Source organism: Globicephala melas, chromosome 6 (assembly GCF_963455315.2).
Source record: "Globicephala melas chromosome 6, mGloMel1.2, whole genome shotgun sequence".
Taxonomy (NCBI): domain Eukaryota; kingdom Metazoa; phylum Chordata; class Mammalia; order Artiodactyla; family Delphinidae; genus Globicephala; species Globicephala melas.
Window position 1 is genome coordinate 6,053,431 of NC_083319.1, and position 15,592 is coordinate 6,069,022.

General features: G+C 58.3%; 1 protein-coding gene across 1 annotated transcript; it reads right to left on the minus strand.

Moving 5' to 3' along the window:
* Nucleotides 1-1,113: 1,113 nt before the first annotated feature.
* PRDM12 (PR/SET domain 12) lies at nt 1,114-14,609 on the minus strand. The gene is made up of 5 exons (XM_060299920.1): nt 14,387-14,609; nt 12,423-12,613; nt 10,812-10,967; nt 2,908-3,019; nt 1,114-1,526 (listed from the first exon to the last, which is right to left on the minus strand). Exons 1-5 carry the CDS (start codon nt 14,607-14,609, stop codon nt 1,114-1,116), a joined length of 1,095 nt encoding a protein of 364 aa, XP_060155903.1.
* Nucleotides 14,610-15,592: the final 983 nt, after the last annotated feature.

Here is a 15,592-nt window from a genome sequence, read left to right on the forward strand (position 1 = left end):
ACACAAGTTTTTGAAAATTCTATACATTTTGTACTTTTCATTAATATTATAATAGTTTATTTTACAAAACGCCCTACAGGAATTCTAGTAAATGACTGCAAGGTGGGAAAGGCGACACCAGAGGGCGCCCACGGCCGGAGCTTGGGGAAACTTGGGACAGAACAAGGGCGGAACCTCCCGGGATCCCGCACAGCTCGGAGATGCTTTCCGGGCTGAGAAGCCAGTCTTGGCCTCCTCGGGTCGGAGAGTGGCGAGCAGGGGCAGGAAACTTCCTCTTTCCAAGCTTGATGTCAGAGCTGAAGGGGAGGAGGCATTGGTCCAACTCTCTCATTTTACAGACGGGGAAATGGTAAACGGAGGCCCAAAGAAGGGCTAGGCCTTTCCCGGGGTCCCCATAGTGGATTTCCGTTTTGCCTTCATTCTCAGCCTACCTGGCACATTTGTGCCTCGTCCATCCCCAAGGAGCCGACTTTCGGGGGAAGGTGGCCCGAAGGAGAGAAGGGCCCGCTTGGCAGGGAAGGGCAGGTCTCTCCGGCCTCTTCTGGCTGCCCCTGAACCCCTTCAGTCCCCAAATTTCAAGGTCGCGTCCTTGAGTTCTGACATTGCAAGATACCAGTCTCAGAGGCGGGAGGAGGAGACAGATGCGCGTAGTGCCCGGGCGCGCTGCCCACACTGGGACAGGGAGCTCCATCCCAACACGCAGCTCTCTGTGGGGGTGGTGAGGGCCCCCTTTCCCCGCTGAGGGCCCTCGGAGACTTTCGGTCCCCTCTCCTGGCACCCACCAGGGGGCTATCAGCCTGGACAGCCGACTCCACAAGAGAAGGGAGACTCAGGGGTGAGGCCGAGCATGGGGATCCCCTGAAGAGGAGGCGGCCGAGCAGCTGCACCAGCTGCGCGGCCCGCGAAAAGGACGTCGCCTCTCAGTGTCCTCATCTGCGAAACGGGGCGAAGAGTGTATGCCTGGGCGTCATTTCTGGGGCGCACCTACAGCGCCGGGTCCGGCGGCCGCGTGCCGCAGGGAGCGCGAGTCGCGAGGGAGAGCAGCCCCGCCGCGCGCCCCGGCGGGCTGGCCGGCGGAGGCGCGCGCGGGCGGGAGCGGGCGCGCCGCGGCGCTCACAGCACCATGGCCGGCAGGTGGTGCGCGGCGGCGGCGGCGGCGGCGGCGGCGAGCGCGGGCGCGTGCGCGTGCGGCGCGGGCAGCGCGGGCGAGTGGGCCTGCAGCGCGGCGCTGGGCGGCCGGTGGCGCGCGCTCTTCTGGTGGGCGCGCAGGCCGGCCAGCTGCGAGTAGGCGCTCTGGCACACCTGGCACTTGTAGGGGCGTTCGCCCGTGTGCAGGCGCACGTGGTTGCGCAACGTGGACGACTGGCTGAAGCGGCGGTTGCAGAAGCGGCACACGAAGGGCTTGTCCAGCGTGTGGATGCGCATGTGCGAGCGCAGGTTGCTGCGCGAGTTGAAGCCGCGGTGGCAGATGACGCAGCGCATGCGGCCCGAGGTGCCAGCCGCCGGGTCCGCCGGGTGGAAGTCCTCTGGCCGCGCGGGCGGGGCCCGGGGGGGTCAGGCGGGGAGGGGGAGAGAGAGAGCAGCCTCGTTAGAACCCGCGCGGCCGCGGCCTGGTCTCCCCGTACCCCTCCCCCACGTGCGCCCCTCCCAGGGCCCAACCGCCTCCGATCGTTGGGTGGCCACTGCTCAGATTGCTGGCGCTGGCAGAGGGGTGGTAGGGGCAGCAAGAGACCTGGCCTGGGATCACATAGGAGCTGGACTCCAGACCATGCTGCGAGATCTCAGGGACTTAGTGACTTCGCTTCGGGAAACCTCAACCTTCTCATCCGTAAAATGGGAAGCTACTACGACCTCACGGGGCTATGCACGACTACACGAGATGATCACAAAAAACTGACGTCTTTGAAGATTACTCTGTATTGATCACTTTACCTGCCTGAGGCCGGATATGGGGAAGTACCAGGTTTATAGTAACCTTCCATCAATGGTGGTCACTGTTATAACTCCTCCTCTCTCCCCAAAACCTTTCATTTATTCATCCCACAAATATTTACTGAATGCCAACTATGTACCAGTGAACTGCACCTCACTTTTCTCATCCCTGAAATGGAAGTAATAATAGCATCACGCCCAAAAGGTTGCTGTAAGGATCAGAGAAATGGTTTGTGAAACATTAGCTGCAGAGCAAGCTCTGGATAAACAGTAGCTGCTGAGCCTCAGGTTCATCCTCTAAAAATAAGGATAACCAAATATCACAAGGGTTTTATGAGGACCCATGTGGGATGACACCTGTAGAAGGTTTAGCCCAATACTTGGCAGGAAATAGGTCTTGAGCAAATGGTCTCTACCGTGATACCAGCGCCCCGCCCCACCCCGCTGCAGCACACACACAGGCACACCCTGCTCTGCCTTCATTCAACAGGTTTATACTGAGCACCTACTCTGGGCCAGGCTCAGCACCTGGGACAGGGCAGGGAAATGTGGACTGTGAAAGCTGGAAGGGAGCTTAGAGATCATCGCGCCCAACATCCTTCCTTTACAGGTGGGTAAACTGAGCCATTTCCTAAGATTGCACAGCAGAACTGGGACTCAATCCAGTCTCCTACTGCCTGGCCAGTTGCTTCTCCACCACACGCTGCTGCTGCCTCCACCCAATCTGCCCCCAGACAGTCTGTCTTGTCCAGAATCAGAACTGTCTTCCATCTATGCCTGGACCATGGCAGCGGCTCCAGGGTCATTGGCCTCCTTGAACCAGTAAGTCCCATGTGCTTGATGCTGCTGGACGAGGAACCAGGGTCCCCAGAGGCCAGGAGCCTCCCTGCCAAACACACACACACACACACTCACTGTCTCTCTCTCTGGCTTCCGTGGCTCCCTTGTCATTGTGGCCTCATGGGGACTACCTACCATGCTTGTTCTTTTTCTGCTCCTCCCCCAGCCCGGGCACACCAGGGATCCCCAGGAAGGTGTTGTGTGAGTTTCCATACCACACCAGCAGCTCCTGGTCTGGAGGGATCATCTGTAGGGAAGGAGGCAAAAGGAGATCAGGAAGGCAGCAGCCCAGGGTCGGGGGCGGGGGGGTTTCCCTCACAGCCAGGAGGGGCTGTCCTGGTGCCCACCTTGGAGATGTGGATACAGTCTCAGCCCCAAGAAAGGCACACTTGGGTCCCTTTCCTCCAAGCTATCCCCGGCAAGCTTCACAGACATGGAAGGCCTTGAGTTGCTCTGCCCCTCTGCCCCCCTCTGCCAGGACTTCTCACTGTCGCTGTCCTGGCTCTGCTGCTGGGACCAGAGCTGTCTCCTGGCCACACAGGAGCTCCCAAACTGACAGCAATGGAACAGAAACCTTGCCGCAAGCAGAAGTAAAGGAAGAAGGAAAGCTAGAAAACTTCTCATTTCTCTCCGAGGGGAAGCAGAGTCAGCCAGCCCTCAGGTCTGTGGGGCTGAGCCAGACGTTCCCAAGGATAGTGGCCTGCGGGGCACCCTGTGGTTCTCGGTTACACCCTGCCTGATGATGTTCTGGAAATATCTCTTATCCAGAGCAACCACGAGGCAGCGCCACGTCACATACCCTTCTCTCCCCATCACAGGGCTCTGACTCCCTGTACGCAGCTAAAAAAGAAGCATTCAGTTCCGTGAACACCTGCACCTCCGGAAATACTGGGGCAAACAGCCTTAAACAAGATTCGTTTGCCATGTCCTAGGTCTACGGCAGAGAACTCCACAAATGGTGACAGGGCTCTGCTGCTCCCAGGGGAGGACTGCCCCAGGGACGCGGTGCCCGCGGTCAGGAGGGAGGGCTTTGCAGTGACAATCCAGGGAGGCAGTGGAAGGCCTGCTCCTGAGGTGAGGCTGACCCCGCCCTCTGGGACAGCCCAGGGGCCCGCCACACCTTTGGTGGAAGCCACTTATTCCTCAAAGCAAAGAACCTGCAGGCTCCAGCCAGCTAGAGCAAATGAGAGAGGGGAAGCCCATCGCCTCCCAAGGCCTGGACCCCGGGGGAGCTAGCTGTGGCACCCACCCTGGGGGTCACTCTCTGATCTGCCCAGAGAAAGGTGGATGCCGCCCCCCCGGGCGATGGCTGGCTTGTTTTCCTGGTGGGTTTTCTTTTAGTTGAAGTACAAAAGGTCACACAGGACTCCATCTAGGGCTGTCTGAAATCACACCAGATTAGGGCCCTTCTCCTTGGCCTCCACGGTCACAGAGAAAGCCCCCGCCCCTTCCCTTTTTTTCTGGCCTGAAGACCCCCGATCTGCTCGCCACACCTTCCTTCCTCTGGTCAGAGCCAGGAAGAGCCTCAGAGCATCACAGCCAGCCAGCCAGCCCTGCTGGACCCTGAAAGGAGAGGGAAGCAGAGACAGGAGGGGGCGGGAGAAGGGAAGCTCCAGGGGGCCTAGGCAACGTCCATCCTCATAAGACTCATCCAGGGGTCACTGTGCCCCTTCCCAACAGACCCTACAGCCCACGGGGTGTCACATCAAGCCTCAGGGACAGTGAGTGACGAAGAGCCGGGTGGAGGGTGCCACACCAGCTCGGACTGACGGGGTTTAAATATGGAAAAACCAAATGCAGCCCCGGAACCCAAGGAAAATCAGGCAGCGCGTCAGAGAAAGCAGGCAGGTTAGAATCTGGCCCCACAGCGAGAGTCCTCGAGGCCTCTCTGGTCATTCATAGTCACGGCCGCTGTAAAGGAGGCCAGCGGGGGTCAGAGCTGGAGGCCCTGCTGGAGAAAGGGTGGAGCTGAGAGAGTTTTGTGAACCCCTTAGAAAAGAGGGTGATGGAGCTAAAATATTCAAGGTAAATTCACCGTGAAGGAAGCTGCTGAGAGATGGTGCCGGTGGGCCCTCGGTCGCCAGGTCCCTGGGTGACCCTAGGCAAACACTCTGTCTCTCTAAGCTTGTCTCCTGAAGTGAAGGGGGTGGAGAGCATGATCCCTGAGGCTCCCCCAACTCTAGGACTCTGATTATGTCACCTCTGACATTGTCCCAACCCCTGGCTTCAATTCTCAGACGACAACAGATATTTATACATCACGGTTCTTCTAAAGCAATCAACCCCTTGTCCAACTGTCTGTACACTCCCCTTCCTTCCGGAGACTGTTCTGCTGAGGTTCCTGGCTCAGGGCCTGGGCTCACACACGTCGGGGTCCACTTGGGCTCCCCACCTGCTGAGCGTGTCACTTTGGGCAAGGTGCCTTCTGCCACTGGTCCTCAGTTTCCTCAACTGCAGAACAGGGACAGCCCCTTCTGTAACCTCACAGGGCGCTTGTCCGGGCTCCACGGGGCCACGCACTTAAAGCTGTTTGTCCTATTTTCCGAGAGCTCATCAACCGCTCAGAGAAGCTGGCAGCCACCTCTGGGACATGGGGTCCTTCAGTGACCATCAAGAGCGCAGGCTGGGGACTTCCCTGGCGGTCCAACGGTGAGGACCCAGTGCTTTCACTGCTGAGGGCCTGGGTTCAATCGCTGGTCGGGGAATTAAGATCCCACAAGCCGCGCGGCGAAAAAAGAAGCAAGAAGAACAGGCTGGGCCCACATGCTCCCAGGACACCAGTGCCCCTCCGGTGCCACCTCTTCCCTGGCCCATCTGCCCGGGGGGCGGGGAGCACAGTTGTGGGATGACAGGTTCAGCAAGTCGCCAGTGGGAGCTGCATCTCCACCCCCAGACATGCAGTCTGGGAATCAAGTATCTAAGTCAACACCGGCCTTTTCATTTGAATTGACTAACAATTATTATTAAGTATAAAACAGATATAACAGCAACAACAATCACGGTGGTGAATGAGAAGCCAAGAACGAACTCTGAATATTATTATTGAAAGTGGTGGTTGGGAATCATATTTTTAAAAGAAGAACTTTAATACTGACTGCTTCAATATAGGCTGAGCCATGTAGTTACTAACACATTGTTCAAATGTACTAAAAATTTTACTAGTGCATGTTTTTGTTGTTGTTGTTTGCAGTACGCGGGCCTCTTGTGGCCTCTCCCGTTGCAGAGCACAGGCTCCGGACGCGCAGGCTCAGCGGCCATGGCTCACGGGCCCAGCCGCTCCGAGGCACGTGGGATCCTCCTGGACCGGGACAGGAACCCGCATCCCCTGCATCGGCAGGCAGACTCTCAACCACTGCGCCACCAGGGAAGCCCACTAGTGCATTTTAAAAATTAAAACAGTGATACAGACACAAAGCAGTATATAAGGAAAAGTAACTCTCTCTCCCACTCAGGGCACCCAGCCACTGTGGCCGGTTTTCTGCACATCGTTCCTCAGAAGGGTTTGTCGTTTTGAGACCAGTTTTTTTTTTAATGCTGATTTAAGGTGCATGAGGAACAGCATGACGGAGCGGAGTGACTTTCATTTTCTACAAGATGCATCTGATTTTTTAAGAATTAATGAGCACATATTACGTTTATACAAAAAAAAATTTTTTAAAGAGAGAAAATCTATTAAAAAGAACCTACTAGAATTGAGAATGACACGCATCCCCAGACAACAAGAAGCCTCCGGCTGTAAGGCAGCGCTGGGGAAGGCGGCCTCACCCGCACAGAGGCCGGGCACTAGAGTCTCTCTCTGCCCTTCAGAGCTCTGGGAAACCAGCAGCAGCTCCTGGCCTGGACCTCTGGCATCTGCTTGCTCCCAGACACCCCTCATGCAATGACCCCAGAGATGGAGACCAGGAGTGCCGGGGAGACCCACAGCCTCTTCCCTGAGATCTTAGTACCGTTGTCCAGAGGCTGCCAGGGTCTCATCAGCCAGTCACCTAAGAGCAAAGAACGGCCACGGTCCCGTGCAGGCCTCCTCAGTAGCCCTGTTTCTTTATGGCCAACACTCTGGCCTGGCCCAGCCAGGGCTTTCCACGGGGGCTCGGAGAAGGAGAATCAGCTACTCATCTACTTTTCTGGGGATCCGAGACTGGCTCAGGGTACACAATAAACACAGCAATTGCCAAAGAAATGAATCCTGTCCCATAAAATCCACATCGTCAAGACACGGGGTGAGTATCAGCGCCTGACTCCTTGGTTGACAAATTATATAATCTCCCAACTGGTGCCTCTTCACCTTCCCTGTTGGCCCAGAAGTTCTGTCCTGACCCTTTTCTGAATTTGTATTATCAGTTGAAAACGTTTGGGGGTTTTGGTTTGTTTTCCTAATAGAAATTCATGTCACAGTATTGAACGTGCTCCCAGGAGGCTCTGATGTCCTCTCCGTCCTCCCGGTGGTACAGAAGCCCTTGTCTAGAAGGACCTCAGTGTCATCTGGACGAATATCAATTTCCATTGTACCACAGATGTCCCAACACACCAATTAATAGAGTTCCAGCAAAGAGATATTGGCCAGGGAGGTCCCATGGCGTGGTGACCAAGGGCTCCACCGTGGGGTCCCACAGGTCTGGATTCAAATCACAGCTCAACAATCTCCCAAGATCTCCCTGAACCTTAGTTTCAACGTCATTAAAACAGGGATAGTGATAGCACCAGACTGAGTGGATTCGATTTTTTCAAAGTCGCTAAGACCCTTAGCACAGTGCTGGCACGTGGTAACTGCTCCGCAGACGGTAGCATCATTAATTATGCTTATTATTAAAAACCGAAGTGCCTAACTGCACCCATCGGTGAGTAAGATCAAAAGGAAAATGGTGCTTTGCCCTCACAGAGCTAAGAAAAAGAGAGATGGGGCTATGAGGCTCCAGGGGAAAAAAAAAAACCAAAACAAACCTCAATTGCCTGAAATGAGAAGCAAAGCAGCTGAAAGAAAAAGCCCACGCTTCAGGGCACAGCCATTTGCCAAAACCTCGGGAGGGGAAAAGCCTGGGAATTCTTTTCCCAGTTCCAAAATGCAAAATTTTCATAGCTTATTCCTAAATCGTTTTCTTGTGTTGAGTTTTGGGGTCAAAGTTCTTGCTTCCCTGGGGCAGCTGGTTTCTTTGCCGGTTTTGTTTTCTTGGGAGAAAAGGGTCCGTGGGTCCATTTTCAACCCAGCCCCCATCACCTGGAGAAAGACTTATTCATTCAACATTTAGTGCCCATTTGCAATGTGCTGGGCACTTTCTAGAAATGTCATTTTAGGCACCTGAGGTTGAAGATAGCGAGGGGAGAGCCTGGGATAACATGTTGGTAGATCTGCCTAGGAATTCTGCACAGACTGGCCGGCCTGGAGAGCCATCACCCTCGTCTCCCTTTGGACGGCTGTTAATTTCGTATTTGTGGGAAATCTTAGCGCAGCCGTAGTATATTCTGCTTGCTGAATTAAGATGTTTCTTCTCACTTTTTTTTTGGCAAGCAATGGGTCACTGTTATGAAATATACACAGTGGTTCTGAGTGACGGAAAGATTAAGCAAACAGGTCATGGCACAGACCCTTCTTGGCTCACACACACGCGCAGAACAAACAGCCCGCGAATTCGAGAGGCGTCCGGGGAGTGGCCTGGAGCAGCAGAAATGTCTTCTGGACAAGCCCTGCTGCACGGTGCTCACACACACCTGGACACACAGCTGGTCCGGTAAGTGGCATCTGACATTTTGACACACGGCTTTAAGAAAGTTGCCACCACGAAAAATGTACCTAACTTCACTTATTAAAAGTAAAGTGGGCGGTATTTTGCGTTTCCTTATTCGTCACTCCGGCACTCGGCTTGCTAACTCTGTGAAAGCATGAAGAGCTAAACCGGTGGTATCTACTTATCTTGATCATATATGGTAGATTTTCCCAATCCTCTTTTTTCAACTTAAATTCCTGATCAGATGTCGATGACTTTTAAAAAAATCTTATAAACTTAGATTCCTCCATGGAGATGCACTTCAGCCACCTTGTCCTCCGACTCTGAATCTCTGTATAAACGTCTATTAATATTTCCTGACTCTGTTCAGCTCTCCTCAGCCATGTGACCTGAACAGCAAGATGAGACTCAGGCCTCCGCATCCGACGCCGTGGGGAGTCCTTTTGCCAAAATCATACCAGCATCCTTACCCTCTCTCCTGTGTGTAAGCATGTGTGTGTGTGAGCGTGCGTGTGTCTGCGTGGAGGGATGGAATGATTGGGTGTCCCCCATCTCATCTGTTTCAGGGGGGCCGGGAAGCAGTGTGCAGATGTGAGGACATGTGTGAGGTGGAGCGGGTAAAGGGGGGCGCTCTCTGCCAGGGGTGAGGTTCAGTCACACATGAGGCTGACCCTAGGATGTCTAAGGGGAGGCCCTTGCTCCCATAGGGTGGCAGCCCAGCCAACAGTCTCAGGAAACACCTCTGTCCTCAGCCTGGGCCACCGTCAGTCCTATCCTCGCACTGTCCCACCTCACCTGAACCCCAGTCCAAGAACGGCTCACCTTTCTTTTTTTTTTCTTTTGTGCCGCACAGCTTTCGGGATCTTAGTTCCCTGACCAGGGATTGAACCCAGGCCCCAGCAGGGGAAGCACCGAGTCCTAACCACTGGACCGCCAGGGAAGTCCCAACCTTTCTTTACCCCTCTTGGTTCTCCTGAGGTCCAGCCCTTGGCTGGACCACACCAGGGCCCAGGCAAAGGCCATTCTGTTGTCACTCCTGGAAGATTCCCAGGGGCCTGGTTATTGAGGGACAACTGTCCAGTGCCCCTTGGGGCCTTAGAAAGACATAGGGCTCTGAGTTACAGGAAGAAAACGGACTAAAGGAAAGGAGAGTCATCCTCTGGCCTGGGGCGGGGGGCTCCTTCAGAACACCCCCAAACTCAGCCAAGCCTAGCCGTACCCCAAGGGGCACCGTGCTTCTCCCTCCACAGAGGAGCAGAAGTGTGGGGTCCAGAGGACTACTGGGGGAAGAGCCCCACCACCCGTGCAGAGCACTCGCCACCAACCCGCCACAGGGAACCTGGGCTGCCTGCCCCGTCCTGGGCTGGACGCTGAGCAAATGTCCTGCCAAGAGACAACGTGCAGGGAGGGTCCTCACAGCATGGCTGCCTCGGCTACCGCCTCCCGGCTACCACCACTCGGCCTGCTCTGTGCTCTCATCATCTCCCCGAACACCGTGAGCCTGTCTGCCTCTGCCCAAGCGTTTCCCCACTGGGGACACCTCCTTTCCCCATCCCGCCTGAACCTCTCCCTGCCCTGGGCCTGGCCAGCTCCTCTGACAGCCCCTCCCACCCACCACGGGATATGCTATTTAATCTCTCCCTCTCTCTCTCGTCTGAGAAGCTTCGCCCAGCTCAGACATTAGTGTTAGCGTCCCTCACAAATGCTCAGACATTAGTGTTAGCGTCCCTCACAAACGCCCATGGAAGCCGCTGAGTCTGCCACTCATCAAGTGAGACCCAGCACACTGGAGGTAATCACAGAACCCTCCCTTGTGGATTCAACACGTGAGGATTAGATACGGTAATGCGCATACAGTGTCTAGGAAAAGCCTGACAAGTGATCAGGATGCGATAGCTGAGGTTAGAGTCGCGCGTGGTCCACCCGTCACTGGTGGCGGGCAAGGCACAGCCAAAATGCTGCCGACACAACGCCCTCTCTCCCCCCCAGATGCTTTCCCTGGGCTGCCTTCTGGTGTCTTTCCCTCTGTATTTCTATGGCTTCTCAACCCCAGCACCCCCTCAGCAGTTATCCGGGGACCCCAGTGGAGGTGCACATGAGATTCACGATGGCATAAAGTGGAAAGTTCTGTCCTTTCTGATCTACGGCAGAAAGCTTGCCCTGGAGGTCGTGCTCCCAGAGACAGTGATGCATGGGCCTCAGTCCTCCAGCCCGGGCAGGGCCAGCTGGGCCAGCGCGTACGCCCCTCTCTCCACCTCAGTCCCCCGCCCCCGCCAGCTGCACGCGCCGCCCCCACATAGCAGCGCACACACTCACCTCAGCGGCTTTGTAGAAGATGCTGGTGCCGATCTGGACCACCTCCAGGTTCTGCTCTTGTTCGTTACGTGCGCACTTGATGTAGGTCATCCAGCTTCGGTGGTCCTCCTGGCTGGCGTCGATGAAGTAGCGCACCGTGCCATCCTCGTTGAACACCTGCGCGCAGGTGAATCGGGGGCCAGGTGAGGCGGGGCTGTGTCCTGTGTGCCGCCCGTGGCTAGGGCTATGGGCCCCAGGCTGGGCACATCCACACGCTCTCTCTCTCCATCCTCACAACAGCCCCAGGAAGTGGACGCAGCTATTATTGTCTTGGTTTTCCAGCCGGTGAAAGGGAGGCTCAGAGCAGTACAGTGACTCGCCTGAGGCCAGCTGGCTAGAAGTGGCCAACAGGGAGTCAAGTCTCCAGGGCCCCACAGGCTCCTGCTGCCACGTCCTCCCCATCCCCAGATGCAAAGCATCTCCAAGAGATCACTGAGCGCACAAAGTGACGTCCACTCCAGCTAGTTCTCCGGGGATGCGGAGGTGCTCCCCAAAGCCGCGGAGAACACTGGCCAGGACCTCAGCGGGGGACACAGAAGAGCCTAGAAAGGGAAGGCTGGCTCACTGTGTCACCCTGGCCTGGCCCAGGCCCCCTTTGTGGGAGCTACCAATAGTACTCAGAAACCAAACTGGACCCCAACTTCCTAACCCAGCAACAACTGGAGATGGGAACCACGGCCCAGGCCTCCAGAGGTGGGAGGAGGTGAGGTTAGGAGAGGCCTCATGGCCCTCTGCTCTCTTCCTCTGATCCTGTGACCAGGTGCAGGATTTGGCCCATTCCTCTCCTTAGTGGCCTGCCCGGTGGTGGGGAGCCATGGAGGAAGGAGGAGAAATGACATTAGGGAGAGGGTGCCTCAGCCTGGCCTCCTCAAGGTGAGACCCCCAAGAGGAGGAAGTGCTCTGGGTGGGGCTTTGTCCCAGGGGGGGCCGTCCCTGGCATCTGGCACCGTTGTGGGGGAGGAGGGTCAGAAGAGCCTGGATGGAAGGTCAGTTTCCGTCTGTAAAATGGGAATAATAACTCGTGGGGCTGCTGAGAACATCTGGTGGAATGCAGGCCCCGCGCTCAGAAAGCCGCTTGCCAGTTAATCGGTGCTCATTTCCAATGCCGTTATTCTGCTTGGCTTGGGAAGCCCGACTGCCAAGGAGCACAGGCTCCCTTCATCCTTCCTTCCAGCCACCCTCACCCCAAGGCCAGGGCTGGCTTTGAGGGGCTTTCCTTGCTGCTTCTGGAGTGAGGGAAAGAATGCAGGTGGCTGGGCGGTGGCTCCCAGGAGTGGCTTGCCAGCTCTCCGTGGGACCCTGGGCAAAGGACATGGCCTCTCTGGGTCTCCGTGCCCTCCTCTAAGAAGCGGACCTAACAACGGACGTGATCCCTAGGGCCGGCCAGAGGAGAGCGCCTTCGCCTCGCGATTTGGGGAGGAACCTCCAGGCATCAGGCGGTAGGATCCGGCCTCAGGGAGCGTCAAGGCCTGGCCCAAGGCGCCCGCAGCTTCCAGCGAGGGCGGAAGTAGCGGCCGGACGCCAGGGCCCCACCCGAAGCCCGCAGCCTGCAGCCCCGCAGCCCGCGCGTACCTCCCACATGAGGTTGTTGTTCTTGCAGATGTCCACGTGCTCCGGGGCGATGACGCGGCCGGTGAAGGGGCCCATCTCTGTGCCCGCCTTGATCCACGTCTTGGAGAAGATGCCGAGGCCCTCGCCGGGGATGGAGCTCTGCGCGATGATCACCTCGGCCGGCAGCACCAGGCTGGACAGCTTCTGAACCTCTGCGGCCGCCGGGCATGGGGACTGGGTCAGAGCCTGAGGCAGGGGAGGCCCGGCTCTTCCCCGGGGGTGGAGGCTCAGCGACCCGAGTCTCCTCTGATTGCAACCCGGGGACCCTCCGAAAGCAAGGGGTGCTTTGGGACTCATTTCGAGGAGAGCTTTTTGTTTGTTTGTTTGCGTTTGTTTTTGTTTTTAGTCTTTCCACGAATTCTCAAAGCATCCACAACCTCCCCTGCCCTCCACCCTGGCAAAGTTTAAGAACTACTGAGCCGACCGCAGTGCGTGGCTTTACCAATGGGTAAACTGAGGCCCGCTCCCACGAGGGGGTGACGGCCCAGCCAAGACTCCTTCGCCCTGTCTGGTTCTGGGCCGATCGTGCGTCGCACGGCGCTCACTGCGCGTCGCGGCACCGAGCACAGCGCACTGTCGGAGGACCCAGGACGCGGTCAGGGCTTCTGACTCCTTTCGCGGTGCGGGGTGGGGCGGGCCTCGCGCCCGGGGCGGGCTGGCAGCGCCCGGAAGGGAAGTCTAGTTTCGAGGCGGCGGAAGCTCAAAAGAAACGCGGGCGACGGCGGGCCGTGTCTCGCGCTCTCTGGGTGACCCCGGGCGCGCCTGGGTCCCTCGCTGCCGCCAGGATCCGGGGTGCCAGGAAGGGCAGTGCCCGGATCGAGGCGAGCCGCGCAGTCGCCTCTCTGGGCGGACAAGAGCCGGGGCGGCCCGCAACCTCCGGGGGTCCCCCCGCCTGGTCGCGCAGCCGGAGTGGGAGCGGCGAGGCGCACAGGGGCGGCCTCCGTGTCTTACAAGGTCCCCCTCTAAGCTACCTGGGAAAATACCCGGCCAGCGGGCCAGCTGAAAGGGGGGGTTAAACGGTGTCCATTGCGGCGCGGCCGGCAATTTGTCACGCTGTTAAAGTGATCGCATTCATTCGGCTCCATTCGAAAGAAATTGCTAATTCTAAATTCATTAGCCCTGGAAGAATGCTGTAGCAGTAAATTGTAGCTCAATGCGGAGGGGACTTGTTTAAAAGGGGCCGAGGAATTCCCCTTACAAAAAGGGGGGATTAGATGGTTGACATAGCGTGAATGGAAGTGGAATTAGTCTGCACGGTAAATTAAGAGAGGAACAGAAATCGTAAAGGGGGAAAAGGGGGCGACGCGCAGAGATGCCAGCGCCGGGGAAAGATATTGTTTGCGGGTTGATGAATGAGGAGTAAGAACTTGAGACATCTTAAAGAAAAGAAACTTTTCGTACTCTCTCTTTCTCTCCGTCGCTCTCTCCGCGGCTTTCTCTCCCGTCCGCCCGCCCTCCGCCCCCTCCCCAGCCCCCGCTGCCTTTTAAAGTTCTTGGTTTAAGTGGGAACTTTCGCGGGTCAAGCCCAAGTTAACTAAATGAATTTAAAACCCCTTCTTTTTGAGTCAACTGCTATTACACGCCTAGTAAGGCTTTAAATGCCGGGAACCCGCCGGCTCTAAGGGGTGAGGGGCGGATGGGGAAGCGCGGGGGCGGCGCGCCCGGCCGCCTGGACGCCGAGATCTCTTCACCGTGCCGCGCTGGGTGGAGGTGCTCCCCGCCCCCGGCCCCTCCCCGCCCGGGCTTGGCTGCTCGCTCCCTGGTTCGGCTCGCGGGAAACTGAGTCACACGCAGCATCTGGAACGCCCAGCTTGGCGCGAGCTGCTGCGACGCCCCGTGTCCCCGCCGCGTCCTGCGCGTGTGGGCCCGGGAATGAGGGGCCGCGGGGAGGAGGGGACGCGATCGGCCTCGACGGCGCGACTCACCGCCCGAGAAGGACTGCGCCAGGACCTCGGCGGTGAAGGCTGTCTTGGGGCTGGCGTGGTGGCTCTTGTCTTCGAAGAGCTGCTCGCCCAGCACGTTGCGCCAGCGGCCGTACAGGAAGCTGTGCAGGATGTCGGAGGTGATGACCTCTGCCAGCGCCAGCCCCGGCGCCTTCAGCCCTGTCTTGAGCACCAGGGCCTCAGCCGGGAGCACGGAGCCCATCATGGGCGGCCCGGGGCTCGCCGGCGCCGGGGACGGACGGCCGGACGGCCGGGCCGAGGCGGGTATGTGGTGGGCGGGTGGGGAGCACAGGGGCGAGAGAAGAGGGCTGTGATGGGGGAGGACGAGGACGCTGGAGGTAGTGGGAGGCGGGGGGCGGGGTGGCTGGGAGGAAAGTGAACGAGGGGGAGCGAGGCAGAAATGAAGAGAGAGATGGAGAAATCTGCGGAGATGGCAGAGGCGGCGCGGAGGGCTGGAGAGCCAGGGGTGGAGGCGGAGGCGGGTGCGAGGAGGGGGGCGGTGCGGGGTGGGTGGGAGGCGGGTGGCTTCAGAGAAACGGCGGCCAGGGGCTCTCGGCCGCGCGCTCGCCTCTCGCACACCCGGCCCGGACGGTCTTCCCCTTGGCAAAATCTCAGCGCCTTTATAGGAGCCGCAGTGACCCTCCTAATTGGTTATTAATGACCCCCTGACGTCGGAGGACAGACTTGTTGTACCCGGCCCGGCTCGAGGAGCCTCCGCCGCGAGAGCTCGAGGGGCGGGGGCGCTCGGGCCGCTCGGAACGTTCCCCCCTGCGTCCTCCCGCCCCGCCCCGGCCCTTCCACCCCCCTCCTCTTCCTCCTCCTCTCCCCGTGGGAAGTGCCGGGCAGGGAGGGAGGCTCAGCCCGGGGCGAGGAGAGGAGGGGACAGAGCAGGGCAGGGGGAGCTGCGAGGATCGCTCGGACTCCGGGGACCAGAATAGGCCGGAGGGGACGCCTGGTCTCGGGCCCCGCGCTCAGCCGCTATCCTAGGCCGGCTCTGCGCTCAGCATCCCTGGCCGGCCGGGCCGGCATTCACCTCCCCTACGCTCCCTGGCCCGCCCGGCCCGCCGGGTCCCGCGCTCTCCCGGGCTCCACGCCCCAGACTGCGGTAGTCGCCCTGGAGCCAGCAGGCCCGGCGCAGGCCGCGCTGAACTCCTTCGCAGCAGGCGCTGCGGAGGCCTGCTCTTCGCT

Coding starts and splice junctions, on each gene's coding strand:
- PRDM12 (XM_060299920.1), bottom strand. CDS start 14,609: ATGATGGGCTCCGTGCTCCCGGCTGAGGCCCTGGTGCTCAAGACAGGG. Junction 3,020..10,811: donor TCTTCTACAAAGCCGCTGAG/GTGAGTGTGTGC, acceptor CCTTCCCTACAG/ATGATCCCTCCAGACCAGGA. Junction 1,527..2,907: donor GCAGAAAAAGAACAAGCATG/GTAGGTAGTCCC, acceptor CCGCGCGGCCAG/AGGACTTCCACCCGGCGGAC.